This window comes from Rhinoderma darwinii, chromosome 3 (genome assembly GCF_050947455.1).
Source record: "Rhinoderma darwinii isolate aRhiDar2 chromosome 3, aRhiDar2.hap1, whole genome shotgun sequence".
In the NCBI taxonomy this organism is placed as follows: Eukaryota; Metazoa; Chordata; class Amphibia; order Anura; family Rhinodermatidae; genus Rhinoderma; species Rhinoderma darwinii.
Window position 1 is genome coordinate 122,249,615 of NC_134689.1, and position 18,294 is coordinate 122,267,908.

Sequence of the window (18,294 nt, forward strand, 5' to 3'; positions counted from 1 at the left end):
TGCCTATTGCTTTCAATGGGTTTTACGATGTTCTGTTCCCACGAGGTGTAATTTTACGCGTCGCTGTCAAAAGACGGCGCGTAAAAGGACGCCCGCGGGAAACTGCATGTCACTTCTTGGGACGTTTTTGGAGCCGTTTAACATTGACTCCATTGAAAAACCGCTCCAATAACGTCCGTAAAATATGCAGCGAAAAACGCGAGTTACTACAAAAACGTCTGAAAATCAGGAGCTGTTTTCGCTTGAAAACGGCTCCATATTTCAGACGTATTTTGCTAAGCCGTGTGAACTTACCCTTACATATTGCTCTTTTCTCTGCTTTTCTAGGAGTTAAACTTCCCTGTGTTTTAGCCTGTAACAATGGGATCTCCTTACACGCTGGTATGCCCTACCCCCATCTCCTTCAGCTTCACAGACCACAAGTTCCTCATCTACGGCTGACCTATTTAGCCCACATCATATCCACCCCACTTATCTAGTTTAAACACTCCTCCAACAGTCTAAAGGCCCTTTTTACATGGGCCAATAATCGGGTAAACAAGCATTCATACGAACGCTCGCTCCTCATCATTTCTCTGTGTAAACGGGGCAAAGATCAATCGATGTAGGAGCAAACACTCGTTCATCGGCTGATCAAATCGTTTAACGCTGCCAAAAAAACCTCAGATAAAGAGGGAAATGGAGCGAACGAGCGGCGATCAACAAGCTGTATTGTCGATCAGCACTACAGCCCCTATTCTATTTAGAGACAATCCGTCATAAGTATAAAGATTGTACCAGAATGCAAATTCAGCCCAGTTCTGGTCATTTGTTCCAACGTGGACTGACAGCTGGTTCAGGCCCAGTACTCCATCCACCCAATCCACCACCTGCAAAACCCTAGCACCAAGGAGACAGCAAACCATTCGGTTGTTGGGATCATGGCAAACCATTACTATATCAGTCTTCTTGATAGTGTCCCCTTTTACCACCATATTGGCCTACTCGCTCCCCCCCCCCCCATTCTGCTAGAAATGCTGCTCTTCTGTTAGGGGGAGCAGTCCTGTCCAGTACTCCCGACATCTTCACTCAACTTAGCAAATTTGTTGGGCTAAAAAAACACATGGCTTTTCTTAGGCATCATGCGCACGACCGTGCCCGTAATCGCGGGCACGGACAGCCGTCCCTTTTTTCGGGCCGTGCTCCCATTATAAAGTATGTGAGCACGGTCCGTAAAATAGAAAAAATAGGACATGTCCTATTTTTTCCGGCATGTTTCTACAGCACGGACGCCTTTCCGGTAAATATACGGGAAGGCGTCCGTCGGCCATAGAAACGAACGGGCCCGTAATTACGGGCGATTTTGTGGTTGTGTGCATGGGGTCTCAGACCTCTTTCCACTTCCTCTAAGTACATTAACCCACTTACTAGCTGCTCCGTGAGTCTTCTCAAGGCTGTCGCTTTTTTTCCTCAGTGTTGCGTTTTGCTTCTCCATATCTCTTATGCGAGCGTCTAGATTTGCAATATGCTGACGTCTGACACGGAGTTATGAACCCTGTTAGTCTTGCTCCAGCATACATGTGGGAAATATTGCACTGAGTGATCCTTTCAACCTTCCTGCCATTCATTACTTAGTCCCAATGTAGTTTTGAACAAGGCCCATTTCACACTTCGTTTTCCCTGTACCTTTAATGCATGTGTTGGGGGAAAGCTCCCGGCGCACACGTTAAATGCAGCCGTAGACTCCCATTATACTGGCAGACCAAAAAAAACCTTTATTTTTCACTCGGCGGTATACATCTGGGATACCATTTTTTTGCTGGATAGAATAACATAGTAGACTACTCTATTCCAGCAAGTAGAATTTTTTTTTTGTATAGCTTAAAGGTATATATATATTTTTCTAACATGGTAGTCTAGTATAGCATCCGTTAAACCGATACGTCATGAGATTTTCAATAGCTTTTCATGACTTGTCTGTTAAATGGACGCCATTAAAGCCTTTGGTCGCCCATAGATTAGGACGTATCCGCTAAACAAATACCCTAAACTCTCATGAACCAATTCAGCACGTATTTGTTAAACCGATACCATTATAGACTATGGGTAAAACATGACCCTTGTTGGGTATCTGTCACAGCCTCAGTTTAATGTATACATCGTGCGCTTTTCCCAGCAAATACATCAAACAGAGACCGTTAAATGCAGTGTGAAAAGAGCCTAAGGGTATATCCCACAGGCAGGCAACGCTGCAGATTTTACACAGCGAAAACTCTGCATCGGAATCTCAAAAAGACCCAGGTAAATCTGTCAGAAATCTGCAGCAAATAGCTGCTTGGGAAACGCAATTTAGCTACGGAAATCATTGCAGCGGTTTTACCTGCAGATTGAGTGTGAAGCTTTGATTGTAGCAAACTTTGTGCACCTGCGGTTTCCGAGTTTTTTTTTTTGCAGCTTTTTCGTTACGTAAGCGCTGTACAAACTGCCCCGGCTCCAGCCTGCACGGACGTTGATTAGGCCGCCGTGAAAAGGGGCATCGGCGGTCATTAAGGGGTTAAGATTTCTGCTTGTTCAGTGAGAACATTCATTGTTTACTTCTGGGAGATACATTTCTGTCCATGGTCATGTGATGGACACACACGTGGACACACACGTGCACAGCTCGTTACAGTATGTATCAGATCCCAGCAAGTGCGTCATCACATGATCATGGACGGAATTCTATTCACTGGAAGTAAACCGTAATTGTTACTACTGAAAAATAAGCAGAGATCTTGAAAATCATGAGTAAGTAATACAGAAAATATATTGTAAAATGTGTAGGAACTTTGAATTATACAAAAAATAACATTAATTTGATGAAAACAGACACACCCTTTTTAAAGAGAACCTTTCACCCCCCCCCCCCCCCCCAAACATGTGCAGCGTGTTATAGGAAAAGCTTCACAAACAGTCCCACGTAAAATTATTTTTCTAACTCCCTCCGTTATTTACATATCGGTACAGTTATATTTGGCGCCCGATATGTAAATAAGCCCCTGAACTGTCAATGGGGCGTTTCTAACTAACTAAAAGGCAAGGGCGCGTGATGTCTCCGCTCTGACACTGTCCAATCAGCTGCGGACAGTGTCAGGGCAGCTAGCGCTGTGCTCCCTCCCGCGAGAACACACACAGACTTGGTGGTTGTGCTGCAAATAGCATGCGCGCACAGCCGTTCACTCGCACATTGACGTCACCACTCCCGCTGCCACGGAACGAGCAGAGACGAGATCTACTTATATCCGTCGATGTGCATGCCTGCCCACGCTATCTGCAGCACAACCACCAAGTCTGTGTGTGTTCTCGCGGGAGGGAGCACAGCGCTAGCTGCCCTGACACTGTCCGCAGCTGATTGGACAGTGTCAGAGCGAAGACATCAAGCCCCCTTGCCTTTTAGTTATGTAAATAAGCCCCTGAACTGTCGATGGGGCGTTTCTAACTATCGGGCGCCAAATATAACGGCACCGATATATGTAAATAACGAAGGGAGTTATAAAAATAATTTTACGTGAGACAGGGTTTGTGAAGCCTTTCCTATAACATGCTGCACATGTTTGGGGAGGTGAAAGGTTCTCTTTAAGGGGATGAAGCCTGATGGGGGAAAATTCATTCTGTGTCCTGCTTTAGATGAACATCGGACTCCTGAATAAAACACTAAACCTGTCACTCAAACGGCTGCATTATTTATTACGGTCACCGTGGTCTGTGCACCATAATCTTTAAAGGGAACCTGTCGCTAGATTTTAGGGCACCAAAATATCAGCATATTGTTATACTGGTTGGAAACAGCGTTCTAAACCTGAACCTCTCAAAACTGTCCGTTTTAGAATTTGGCCTAAAAATTATTTTGAATACAGCGTGCACTGTATGTAAATTACCAGAGAAGAGTCTAGGAATGAGTAATGGCATCCTACTCACGCTCCGATGAGGCTGCTGAGTCTGGACCCATCTCAGGATTCTCTGATCATTTACATACAGCACATGCTATATTATAACTTCTTTTTAGGCCAGATGCTAAAACGTATAGTTTTGAGGGTCATGTTTAGGATGCTGCCCCACCTGTATAACGACATGCTGGTGGTTTAGTGTTCTAAAATCAAGCGACAGGGTTCCCTTTTTAAGGTTATAGTGCCGGCGAGTGGCTAAAACAGGTCTAGCCTAAGCAAGGCCCAATCCTATAAACCAGTACACTTCTTTGTTCGTTGTCTTAATACAGGTCTATGGAAGTTATTGCCTACTAAAAAAAATGACATTGGCACATGCAGTGGTCCAGCTGACTTAGGGCTACACAGCGACTTCGGTCAGTCAACGGAAACTTTCATAGAACAGCATTGAGTTGCATAAATTGTGTGACAACGCTTCTGTGACCTATGATCGCGCTGAAGTTGCAGTCATGACGTTTTCACTCATCCATTTAAATTTGGGTAAAGTCAGACACGTCTGGGAATCATGTATAAAAAGTTGCTGTAGGCTCCACCCCCTGGTGTAGACCATCCTGCAGTGGTGTAAAGAACTGGAAGGTCATTTGTTACAAAGGGTCATAAGATAAGTTTGCATTACGTATAATTATCTGAAGAGCAATGAAAATAATGGCAGCTGTCAGTGCCCTTGCACTCATTGTGAGCTTGCTGGTCTAATGGCTGGAGTTTTAGGTGGAGTTAAAGGGCAGCTAAACATTGGACATGTTAGAAGTTTTGATTGGTCGGGGTCCGAGCCTATTATATCACTACACTGATCCTTTTAGATAGGGAAGAAATGTTCTGTTCAGTAGCACTATATACATGGCGGACACATACAGAGAAACAAGGAGGGTGGAGCTGGGATAGGAGGTGTTGCCAGGAGGGATTTGATAAGTGATTGTATAATCCTGTAGTTCACAGGAAGTCCACCGCACAGGAGAAACTGACCTGTCTACACACCAGAGCATGGTCTATTTTGGTGGACTGAGATCACATGACACAAGTTCCCATAATAAAAGGGTTCCAAATGTATTAATGTACCTGAGCTAAGTAGAAACAAATGAAACCAATAGACTATTGCTGGTGAGTTAGCGTTTGTGCAGAATTTTTGTTTTCTGGAATGCTTTCAGGGGTTTTCCAGCCAGTAATAGTGTATGACCTATCCTCTGGATAGGACATCAATAGCTAATGTGTCGGTGTCCGGCTCCCGGGACCCCCGCCGATCTACCATTTTGAAGGGGTGCAGCTATCTGTGAATCTTCGAGATGCATTTAGTGGCGATTCACAGGTATTGCAGCCTTTTCTCTAATTCACTTCAATGGGAGAAAAGGCTGCAATACCTGTGAATCGCTGCTAAATTCGTGTCAAAGATTCACAGTGAGCAAGTAGAAATGAAGGGGAAGCAGCGCTCGTACGAGCGCTGCACCCCCTTCAAAACAGTTCAGCAGGGGTCCTGGGAGTCGGACCCCGACGCATCAGCTTTTGATTGTCTATACTGATGATGGGCCGTCAATTTACTCTCTGGAAAACCCTTTAAATACTTATTTTTCCCCTACTCTAGACAAGGGTGGCCACCAACAGCTTCTCCCAGCTGTTACAGCTATTTGCTGTGGGCTATTTTATTCTTGTATTATCTTATAATATTTGTTTTTACTTGTGATATCTAATTGTTTCTAGGTTTATTCACTGTGAGCTATTGGGCTCCTTTTGATACTTTTGTTTCCTGTAGTTATTTATATTTGCATGTCATTTTGAAGCTTGTTATGCTGTAGTACTGTTGCTGGGTTATTTGTTTCCTCATCATTTTGTTTTTTCACAGATCGCAAACTGCAGTGAAGATACCATTAGTTGGAAAAGCCCTGCATGCCACTTTGCCTTCCCGACATCACAAATGCGACCATGGGAGCTGGCAGTGAATAGGTGGCCTCCTTCAGCCCCCATAAACCAACGGAGGTTCTTTGGACCCTGCAGCACCCCAGCACACCTCAGGCGAAGGTAGGAGCTGCGGGGCTCTGGAAAAGGTATCACATTCTAACATAGCGTGCATCATAGGCGTTCTCCTTTTTTATTTTTTGGCCTCTATAGTAAAATGTATATAGTTTTTGACACCTTTGAGAGGGCCGCTGTATATGAAAGCAAAGTTGTTAGTTCTCAAACCTAAAACACCACCAAGCTTAATAGCGTACACCTCTACACATGTAAAGGCGTGAGAGATGTAGCAGAACGTTTTTAAATGATCATCTTTGGTTCGGAAAGCATGGCATAAACCAACAAGATTAAAACTCCTGTTAGTTGAAGACCTTATCCTGGATAAGGTTTTAGGTCAAGACAGCCGATGCACTTTTTGGATCAGATGCATTGAGAACAGCATGATAACGCAATATTGGAAATAAAGCATACATTTAACCCCTATCCACACGAGTAACTATACGTCGTCGATTTAGGTTACTTCCCGCACCAGGACATATAGTTACCGAGTTGTTTCCAGTGCACGCTGTCAGCGTCAGTGTGCACCGGGAACCGGGAGGTCAGCTGTCCCCGACAGCTGACACTCCACTCTTGCCGAACAGCAGTCCTTTGCCGCTGATTTCGGCGAGTTAACCCCTTAAATGCGGCGATCGGTTGCAATCGCCGAATTTTAGGGGTTTCTAGCATATCGGCAGACCTCCGGCTGGTCCTGATAGGCTTCCTGTCAGTGACAGGAAGTCACTGTGTCGTTCCCGATGCACACTGTCGGCGACAAGGTGTGCATCCGGAACTGGGAGGTGAGCTGTCCCCGACAGCTGACACTCCAGTGTTGCCCATCAGCGGCTCATCGCCGCTGATTTTGGCAATTAACCCGTTAAATGCGGCACTTCATTGCGATCGCCACATATAGGGGGTTTGTATCACATCAGCAGCACCCTTTCAATTGTGGGGGTTGCTGATGCTTGTGATGGCATCCGGAGGCCAGGCAACGGCCTCCGGGTCTGCAATGTATGGAAGCCTACGAGGACCAGCCTCTGGAGTTACTGACCGTTGGAATACGTTACACTATCTAGGTAATGTAATGTATTCTAGCAGCGATCAGAGCTGCAGGTAAAAAAACAAAAAAAAAAGGTTAATAAAAGTGTAAAAATAAGTTTGTTTTCCTATAAGTCATTTATTATAGGAAAAAAATTATAACGTTAAAAAATGTACAAATATTTGGTATCACCGCGTTCGTAACGATCCAAACTATGAAACGATGTTGTTTTTTCCGCACGGTGATCCCCGCGAACAAAATAAACGGAAAACTGTCAGCATCGCTATTTTTTTGGTCACCACCCCTCCCAAGATATAGAATAAAAAGTGATCAAAAAGTCGCATTTACCCCAAAATAGTACCAATAAAAACTACAACCCGTCCCGCAAAAAACAAGACCTCCCACAGCTTTTTGGACTAAAAAATAAGTTACGGCTCAGGATATGGTATCTCAAAAAATAAATGATTTTCTAGAAACGTAATTTTATTGTGCAAACGCTGCAAAACTTTTAAAAAAAACTATATACATATGGTATCGCCGTAATCGTACCGACCCACAGAATAAAGTAGAACGTAATTTATTGTGAACGCTGTAAGAAATAAAGAATTTAAACCGCCAAAATCGCAGTGATCAGGAAGAAAATGGTACCAATAAAAGCTACAGCTCGTCCTGCCAAAAATAAGCCCTCACACCACTCAATCAACTAAAAAATAAAAAAAGTTCTGGATTTCAGAATGTGAAAAATTTCAGTTTTTTCCAATTTCAGCCCGCAAATTATTTTTGTTCAGTTTCCCAGTACATTATATGGTACTTTAAATGGTGTTAATAGAAACAACTCCTCCCGCAAAAAAATTAGCCCTCACACCGCTCTGTTGACGGAAAAATTAAAAAATTATGGGTCTTGAAAGGTGGGGAGTGAAAACGAAAATGAAAAAGCTTCAGTCCTGAAAGGGTTAATTAATTTCTAATAAACATTTATGATCACGTGGGGTATTGCCGTACTCGGGAGAAATTGCTTTACAAGTGTTGGTGTGCTTTTCCTCTTTTATCCGTTGTGAAAATTAAAAAATTCAACATTTTAGTGGACAAAAATGTTGATATTCATTTTCACAGCCTAATTCCACTAAATTCTACAAATAACCTGTGGGGTCAAAATGCTCACTATACCCCTAGAAAAATTCCTTGAGTGGTGTAGTTTCCAAAATAGGGTCACTTTTGGGGGTTTCCACTATTTTGGTCCGTCTGTGGCGTTGCAAACGCGAGATGGAACTGAAAACCAATCCAGCAAAATCGGCGCTCCAAAATCCAAAAGGTGCTCCTTCCCTTCTGAGCCCTGCAGTGGGACCAAACAGCAGTTTATTACCACATATGGGGTATTGCCCTAATCGGGAACAATTGCTTAACAAATGTTGGGCGCCTTTTTTCTCCTTTATTCCTTGTAAAAATGAAAAAATTCGATGTTTCAACAGAGAAAAAGGTGATTTTCATCTTCACAGACTAATTACACTAAATTCTGCAAAAAAAACTGTGCGGTCAAAATGCTAACTATACCCCTAGAAAAATGCCTTGATGGGTGTAGTTTCCAAAATGGGGTCACTTTTGGGGGGTTTTCCCTGTTTAGGTACCACAAGACCTCTTCAAACCTGACATGGTGCCTAAAATATATTCCTAAAAAAAGGAGGCCCAAAATCCTGTAGGTGCTCCTTTTGCTTCTGAGGCCGGTGCTTCAGTCCATTCGGACACTAGGGCCACATGTGGGATATTTCTAAAAACTGCAGAATCTGGGCTATCAATATTGAGTTGCGTTTCTCTGGTAAAACCTTCTGTGTTAAAGATTTTTTTTATTACAAATGAATTTCGGCAAAAAAAATGACATTTGTAAATTTCACCTCTACTTTGCCTTAATTCCTGTGAAACGCCGAAAGGGTTAAAATACTTTCTGAATGTGGTTGAGGGGTGCAGTTTTCAAAATGGGGTGATTTATGTGGACTTTCTAATATAGAAGGCCCTCAAAGCCACTTCAGAACTGAACTGGTCCCTGAAAAAATAGGCTTTTGAAACTTTCTTGAAAATATGAGAAATTGCTGCTAAAGTTCTAAGCCTTGTAATGTCCTAGAAAAAGGACGTGAAAAAAAATTATGCAAACATAAAGTAGACATATGGGAAATATAAACTAGTAACTATTTTGTGTGGTATTGCGATCTGTTTTACAAGCAAACACTTAAATTTAGAAAAATGAAGTTTTTCCAAATTTTCCCTAAAATTTGAAGTTTAAAAAAAAATAAATATTGAATTTATCGAGCAAATTTTTTCACTAACATAAGGTACAATATGTCATGAGAAAACAATCTCAGAATCGCTTGGATAGGTAAACGCATTCTAGAGTTATTACCTCATAAAGTGACACATGTCAGATTTGAAAAAATCATCTGTGTCCACAAGGCAAAAACAGGCTATGTCCTGAAGGGGTTAACATATCTGAAGGCTACGGTCATAGGATCTTACAATAGTGATAGTTTATTAAAGGTGACAACCAGGTAGACTGCACTTCCATTTGTCACACTTGCAAAAAATGTAAGTGTAGGCTAGATTCCACATGAGGACAGTGGCTAGGGTCGGCTTCATGTCTAAGTGGGCTCTTGGGCGTCACAGTGGGCAGCCTGTCTGCCCCATGCTTGACTTGACAAGCATAGATCATGTCGCTATGAAACAAGGGTTGTCTGGTGCTCACGTGAGTCTATGGAGCAGGAATAAGAATGAGTTCCCATCTATAAAAAAAAAAAATCGCCTTCACTGCCAGCTAGTGATGCAAACCAAGAGCTCAGTGGAACATTGACCATGTGGTGGTTTTGATTCCTTGCAGAAAGATTTGGCAGATTATTGTTGGTAAATATGGCAAAGGGCAAAATTCTGCTTAACCCTTTCACGACGAATGACGAAAATGAACGTCCTGGTCGGCTGCTAATTCCTTCCCCAAGGACGTTCATTTTCGTCAGTGTTTAAAACTGTCACTCTGTGTAAACACAGAGTGACAGGCGCGCGCTGACAGCTGTCCTAGACAGCTGACCGATCAGTCTCGCCGGACAGCGGACCATCGCCGCTGCTTTCGGCATTTAACCCCTTAAGTGTGGCGACGGATTGCCGTCGCCGCATTTAAGTGGTTTGAAGCACATCGGCAGCCCCCACGAAGTGATCGTGGGGGCTACCGATGCTTGTCGTGGCAATCGGAGGTCAGATAATGACCTCCGGGTTGCCATGTACGGTAGCCTCGGAGGAGCAGCCTCCGGCCGTTCCTCCTCGGCTTCCTGTCAGAGTGACCGTTACGTCACAATGACTGTTGGAGTACATTACACTACGTGTGTAGTGTAATGTACTCTAGCAGCGATCAAAGCTGCAAGTCTAAGTGTCCCCTAGTGGGACAAGTAAAAAAGTAATAAAAATGTTTTAAAAAAAGTTATAAGTTCTATAAACACTAAATGCTTTTTTTCCCTATAATAAGACTTTTATTATAGAAAAAAAATGAACACGTTAAAAAAAGTACACATATTTTGTATCACCGCGTTCGTAACGACCCCAACTATTAAACTGTAATGTTATTTTTCCCGCACGGTGAACACCCCAAAAAAAATCAATAAAAAACTACGACAGAATCACAATTTTTTTGGTCACCACCGCTCCCTAAATAAAGAATAAAAAGTGATCAAAAAGTCGCATGTACGCCAAAAATAGTACCAATAAAAACTTCTATCTGTCCCGCAAAAAACAAGCCCTTACACAGCTTTTTTGACTAAAAAGGACCAAACCTATATACATCTGGTATCGCCGTAATCGTACCAACTCGCAGAATAAAGTAAAAATGTCACTTATAGCGTACAATGAGCGCTGCAAAAAGAAAACCTAAAAAACGGTGTCAGAATTCCTGTTTTTTGTTCAGGATTGCAAAAAAAATTGAATAAAAAGTGATCAAAAAAAATCGCATGTACCCCAAAATGGTAGCAATGAAAACTACAAATTGTCCCGCAACAAATAAGCCCTCACACAGCCCCGGTGGTGAAAAAATAAAAAAGTTCTGGCTTTCAGAATATGGCGATGCAAAATGTGCAGAGTGTCCAAAAGTGGATAAGATCGGGCGCCATTTATCAGTGCGACACTGGCCACACATCTATGAAATATTATTTATTTACCCCATTATTATATCCACTTATTATGCCCTGATGTTCTCCGCACAGATTACATACGCCCCCTCATTATAAACTGAAATACCAGCAAAACCCCAAACAAAACTACTGCCAAGCAAAATCTGCGCTCCAAAAGCAAAATGGCGTTCCCTCCCTTCTGAGCCCTGCAGTGTGCTCAAACAGCAGTTTGCGCCCACACATATGGCGTCGCCATACCCGAGAGAACCCGCTTAACGTTTTATGAGGTATTTGTCTTCTGTGGCACAAACTGGGCACAACATATTATAAACTAAAATGGCGTATCAGTGGAAAATTGCAATTTTCACTTTGAACCATCCGCTGTGCATTAACCCCTTTGCGCACTATGACTTAATTGCCCGTCATGGTGCGGCGGTTGATGTATGGAGCCGGCTCACGTGCTGTGCCCGCTCCATACGCTGCGGGTGTCAGCTGTGTATTACAGCAGGCCCCCTCGGTACTAACGGACAGGTACAGCGATCGCTCTGTTACAGAAGCCTGTAAGAATGGTACAATACACTGCAGTATATTGTTAGTGATCCAATGATCCCTAAGGGGATTGATTAATAAAATGTGTAGAAGAATTATAGTTATTAGTAGTGAGAATTGTTGTTTTTTTAAAGTTAAAAAAACACTCGCATTTTTCTTCTAAAGTAATGTCAAAAAATGAACAAAATTGGTATCGCTACGTCCGTAAAAGTCCGAACTATTACAGTATACCATTATTTAATTTGCACAGTGCACACCTTAAAAAAATGTAATAATTGAAACTGCCAAAATCGCAGTTTTTTTTTTTTTGTCACCTTCGCTCTAAAAAAAAAAAGTGTAATACAACTTTTGAATCACTTTTTATGTACCAAAAAATGGTACCAATAAAAACTGCAGCTCCTCCCGCAAGAAATAAGCCCACACACCGCTATATTGATGGAAAAATAAAAAAGTTATGGCTCTTGGAAAGCAGGGAGTGAAAATCTAAAGTATGAAAGCAAAAAATGGATCAGTCCTGAAAGGGTTAATTAATTTCTAATGAAAAAAACGTATGACCACATGTGGGGTATTTCCGTACTCGGGAGAAATTGCTTTATAAAAAATGGTTGTTTTTTTCCTCCTTTATTCCTTGTGAAAATGATAAAATGCAACATTTTAGTGGAAAAAATTTTGATATTAATTTTCGCGCCCTAATTCTAATAAACTCTGCTAAAGACCCGTGGGGTGTAAATGCTCACTATATCCCTAGAAAAATTCCTTGAAGGTTTTTCCAAAATGGGGTCACTTTTGGTGGGTTTCCACTGTTTTGGTCCCTCCAGTGCATTGCAAATACGACATGGCACCGAAAACCATTCCAGCAAAATCATAAATCCAAATGGCGCTCCTTCCCTTCTGAGCCCTGCTGTGGGTCCAAACAGCAGTTTATTACCACATATGGGGTATTGTCGTAATCGGGAGACATTGCTTTACAAATGTTGGGGTGCATTTTCTTCGTTATTCCTTGTAAATAATAAAAATGTCTATGTTTCAGAAAAAAAGTACATTTTAATTTTTACAGACTAATTCCAATATATTTAGCGAAAAACCTGTGTGATCAAAATACTTACTATACCCCTAGATAAATACCTTAAGGGGTCTAGTTTTATAAATGGGGTCATTTGTGGTGGTTTCCATCACTCTGAGACCTATGAGCCTCTGAAAACCTGGCTTGGTGCAGGAAAACAAAATGTACTTCAAAATTTATAAAATTATTATTCAATTTGTAAGTCCTCTAAATTGCTGAAAATTAATTTCATTTTTTTCAAAAGTGCTGCCAAAATAGAGTAAAGAGATAGAAATATATATTCAAAAAATTGTACAGTATGTGTGTACATATGTGACATATTGCAGTTAAAAATAGGGAAAAATGGTAATTTTTACAACATTTCTTCAATTTTTCTATTTTTTAATTTTCCGCAAATCGTATCAGTCTACTTTTACCACTAAAATAAAGTACAACATGTGACGAAAGAACAATGTCAGAATTACTTGGATATTCAAAACTTTCACAGAGTTATTCTCTGATAAAGTCAGACATACCAGATTTGACAAATCTGGCTTGGTCATTAAGGTACAAACATGCCTGGTCATTAAGGGGTTAAATTGGCCATGACAATGTGAAGGGTCGGTCTGAATGCATGTTTGCTGTTAATGTATTGTTTTCTCTTATTTAAAGGAATGTCGCTAGAAATTTTTTTATTTTCTATTTTTTTTGTTATTTTTTTTTTTGTTAAACTGTTAGTATATAAATGATTACACATTGTTCTAATTTTTTTATTTTTTCACAAGTCAGAAAATATTATAAATTAGATTCTAACTTACAACATTTCCATGTGCTGGTCACTAGAGGGAGCAATTCCCAAAATTGCAGCATTGGCATGTGGTAAAGCAACCTCATTGCTTTATGCTGCAAAATTGGAGAAGACACACTCGCTCTAGTGAGCTCAAACAATGCCCCCTCCTTTATCCTGGCTAGTGCCAGGAGAAAGGAGGGGGTTGAATGTTCAAACCTCCTACATTGTGTGCCGCAATTTTTTGAGCGAATGCAGTATAGGAGGATTAGATACAGTGGTAATCACACAGTATAACACGAACATAATATACACAAACATAACTTACCTTCTGCCTCCGCTCCTACTCCTTGCGTCTGAACATATGGCCGGAAGCCGCAACCGGAAGTAGTCATCTTACTGTCCGGCTGCGGCTTCCGGTCCACATGAAAATGGCGCCGGATGTCGCTCTGCCGAAGACCTTCCTTTTGGACTGTGGGAGCGGCGCATGCGCCGTTCCCACACAGACAGCATATGCTATAGTGTATGGAACAGCTCCCGTTCGCATTCTCTATGGTGTTGTATGTGCCGTATAGTGTCGTTAATCGACACATACAGAGATGAAAAAAAAAATGGCAGCCCCCATAGAGAAGTAAAAGAAAAAAAGTACAGCACAAGAACACAAATAAATAAAATGTATTTTAATGACATACTAAAAGCAATAACATATTAAAAAAAAAAAACATTTTCGTGACACCTTCCCTTTAAGGAAACCTCTGAATATGGAGAGTTTTCCCATATTCTTTTTGGTAGTATACATTTTATTTTTATATTATTTTTTTCGAATTAATCATACTTTTTTTTTTTCTCAATACTTTTTTTCATTCCTTATAGTCCTCCAACGAGGCGTCAGTGGGGCAGGAGGGACAGACCTCAACAGGGCATCCTCATTCAGGATGAAAATTCTTTGCGGGCTACTTTCTTTCCTGTAGATGAACACAGAGTTTTTGCCCTCACCAGCACTCCACCACGAATGCTCCATCCCGCTGCACACTCCACTCAGCAAACCCCATTCATGGTTGACCTTCATGACCAGGTAATTCGATTTTTGTCCCTCTAACTAATCGAGATTGATGGCGTTTCACTCATAGAATAAAATGTTTTGGAGAAGCCTTTGCATTGATTGTCCAATAGTGGATTTCCAAATGTAATATTGCTTTTATTGTGCGTCCAATGGAAGCCCGGGTCATGTAGAAGTAGATTTCAATGTGGGTTCTATTTACTCCCACGTTAGTACAGCCAGTGCACATTTGTATAGAAATTATATATATTGTTTTCTTATTTAGGTACACCAGGGACCTGTCCCTCTGTCATATACTGTTACTACAGTAACCCAAGGCTTCCCTTTGCACACTGGGCAGCACATCCCAGGGTGCAGTACCCAGCAGTTGCCAGCATGTTCTGTCATGTTCAGCGGCCAACACTATCCCCTCTGCTGCCTTCCTCCTCCGGTAAGTGAAATAAAAGAAAATAAAAAGTTTTTAATTTTCACATTCCCACTTAGATTTTACGTCTTCACTGCCTCTGCAGAATGTGGTCTCTCTCCTTTTTTAAAAAGTTTTCCAGAACAGCCAAAATGATACTGGTACAACATACCACAGTACTTGTCAAAATTCACTGTGGAGGTATGGAGCTACGGTGTTTTTGTCTGAGCTACTGGCCTCCATGATCATGAGAGAGGGGAAAGATCTATACTATGATTCTCGAGAATAATACTTTTTCTGAACACATTGGCTGCAGGTGTAGGATTTCTTTATTAAATTGAATGGCTAGAAATGAGTAGTATGGATTTCAGGTGTCTTGTTCTCACAGAGTCTGGGAGAAAAACACCATCTGTGTGCCTCCTTATGAAGAGCTGAACTCTATGGGTGACCTATTCAGGAGTGTTTATGCTCCACTTCTGCAGCAGTGTTTGCAGTTTATATTGCCAGCATGCCACCAGCACTCTCACCACTTGAATATGATCTGTAATCCCCTGTGCTGGCTACACCTATATACGAACAAGCATGTGCTATACATGAGTGCCTTGCCAGTTTGACCTTAGCCATTGTTGCCCACCAGATCATTTTACAATGCCTGCAAAAAGAAACACTTTATTCTTTTACTGTAATTTTTTCATTTATATCGTAAAGCAAGTATAGATTTTATGTAAAGTATTACATCTATAAATGTAAGCGTAGTACATCTTATCTCTTTTTTTTCTTTTAAGCTCATCCCTGGGTGCACCATGCAGCAGCTTCCTGTCTCGTACCAGCCATTTCCTCCTCTTCTTTCCAGCGATCATTACATCTTGCATCCTCATCCACCGCTGCCACCACACCAGCCTCCTCATATGGCCTCTCTCACCCCATTTGTTACCGTGCAACCACAGAGAATGGTAAGTGACAATGTGGTTCATAAAGTGTTGTTTATACTTGTCCTGCTCGAGAAGATCCTGCGGTAAAGTATATTTGGCACCCACTTTACCAAAGAAGCTTTTTCTTAGAATATTTTCCTAGTGTAAACATAGGCTGCTTCAATTTCTTAATCCGCAATTACAGTGATGGAGAAATATTGGATACATAAGAAGGTGTACATAATGGGCTGCTATTTTTTTTGCAAGGAATGCTAATGACCACCAAAATAATATTAGCAACAAGCGAAGTTGGGATCTTTTTGATAATTTCAATTTTATTTTAAATATTTCTAGCCACTGCAAAGGATAGACAATGAATTGGATCTTCGAGGGGACCAACATCACATGGGCAACTTCCCATTCCACCACTCTCACCCTGTGCCTACATTGCCCCATTCAGTGCCCATGCATTACCTCTCCCATGACGCACTGCACCAGGAGCTGTCCTTTCCAGTGGTAAGTTTGCCATTGGTACATCAGGCTTCCCACTGAACGCTTAAGCCAATTTTAACTATTTTTTTTTTTTACTGGTGATTCCCATCTGACTTTGTGGTCCTCACTACTAAGTAAAACAAATGAAATTGTTAAACATTTCTTTCCCATGTATAGGCAGTCTGTTGCATTTATTTTTTTCTATGGCACTGTCCGATCCGCTACTGGTGGTTCTGCAGAGAGCGCTCTCTGTGTGTGTCCTCGCGGGAGGGAACACCGCGCAAGCCGCCCTGACACTGTCTGTAGCTGATTGGACAGTGTCAGAGTGAAGACATATCACCCCCCTTGCCAGTTTGAGTTAGATAGAAACTCCCTATTGACTGTTCAGGGACTTATTTACATATCGGGCACCAAATATAACGGCACCGATATGTAAATAACGGAGGAAGTTAGAAAAATTATTTCAAGTGAGACAGGGTTTGTGGTGGTCTCCCTATTACATGCTGCAGTCAGCTGCACATGTATAGGCGGGGGAATGTTTTTTCTTTAAACATTAATAAGCCATAAATGTCTAACCACCGCATCCAGGTATTAAAGGGGTTTTCCACGGACACTCAATTTTCGGGGCGAGCAGCGCACGACCACTTAATGAACATAAAGGAAATGGGGCGGGTGTTAAGGTGTAAGCAAAGAATTGAAAGGGGCGGGCATTCAGGAGGCTCTGGACCAATAGGATGCCTCAAACTCGGGACTTCTGACTTATACCCGGGTTTGAGGCATCCTATTGGCCCACAGCCTTTTCAATGCCAGACCTTCAGTGAGGTATCGACACAGGTCTGTCTGCATAATAATGCTCGTGCACGAGCGTGTGTCAAAGCAAATAAATACTAGGATGAAAAGCAGAACTTCTGGCCGGCCAGAGGTAGGGTGAATAGGAACAAATGCATTCCGATTTGACAGAATGCATATTAGGAAGTTTCATTTAATTTTGACAGTAGTATTAGTACAAAAATGTTGTATCCCTGGAAAACCCCTTTCAACGAATGGAGAGGTGGCCGCTCATTTGTTCGGCTCCCTCCATTCATTTCTATGTTCGTTATGGAAACGGACGATCACGTAGTCTGAAATGTTTCTGTAAGTCCCATAGAAATGAATGAATGGAGGGAGCCTCCCGTAGATACACCATAAATGTTTTACGTTGGGAATTCTGCTTCAACAGTTCTGAGCTTCACAAATTAAAAGCACTTATGTAGAAACATGGAAATTTCTATAACATTGACGTTTTTAAAGCATCCTGTGCTTTTGGTAGAACAGATATCTTTGTGTTGTATTTTCCATATTTCATGTGTGGATTTTTTTTTAATATTACTGTAGCCATACGCCCACTTGATGCCACGGCGACTAAATACACAACGGTATCGCCTGCAGCAACCACTGCCGCCTCCTGCACTGCCTCCTTCATACTATCCTAGTTTTCTGCCCTACTTCCTGTAAGTATTTTATCCAGCGTATGTATGAATTTGTGGTTTGCACCAATTGCCAGATGGTGTAGAAGAAAATGTCCATGTCTTCGTTTTTTAACCCGTTAGTGACCGGCCCATAGTGTTTCTACGTCGGTCACTAACGGGCCTTATTCTGATGCATAAGCCTTTTTACGTCGCTGCATCAGAATAAAGTAAACAGAGCAGGGAGCGTCAAATCTCCCTCCTCTCAGCTTCCAGAGGTAGCTGGGGGCGTCCCTGCTCGACTGGGTGAGATCGATAATCGTATCGATCTCACCCGTTTAACCCCTCAGATGCGGTGCTCAATAGCGTGCACCGCATCTGAGTGGTTTTGGAGAGAGGGAGGGAGCTCCCTCTCTCCCCCACCGACACCCGGCAATAAGGTCGCCGAGTGTCTGTGTCTCCGATGGCAGCCGGGGGCCTAATAAAGG

At 41.9% G+C, this 18,294-nt stretch overlaps 1 protein-coding gene across 4 annotated transcripts in view; it reads left to right on the top strand.

Moving 5' to 3' along the window:
• Positions 1-18,294, top strand: part of RNF44 (ring finger protein 44) — a 46,356-nt gene that overhangs the window by 17,133 nt on the left and 10,929 nt on the right. For all 4 annotated transcript variants that reach the window (XM_075856635.1, XM_075856637.1, XM_075856639.1 and 1 more), the window contains exons 2-7: positions 5,797-5,972; positions 14,369-14,570; positions 14,821-14,985; positions 15,744-15,911; positions 16,224-16,385; positions 17,736-17,851. In XM_075856635.1, coding sequence (XP_075712750.1) covers positions 5,869-5,972; positions 14,369-14,570; positions 14,821-14,985; positions 15,744-15,911; positions 16,224-16,385; positions 17,736-17,851 — 917 coding nt within the window. In that variant the 5' untranslated portion in view covers positions 5,797-5,868. The remainder of the gene's footprint in view (positions 1-5,796; positions 5,973-14,368; positions 14,571-14,820; positions 14,986-15,743; positions 15,912-16,223; positions 16,386-17,735; positions 17,852-18,294) is intronic.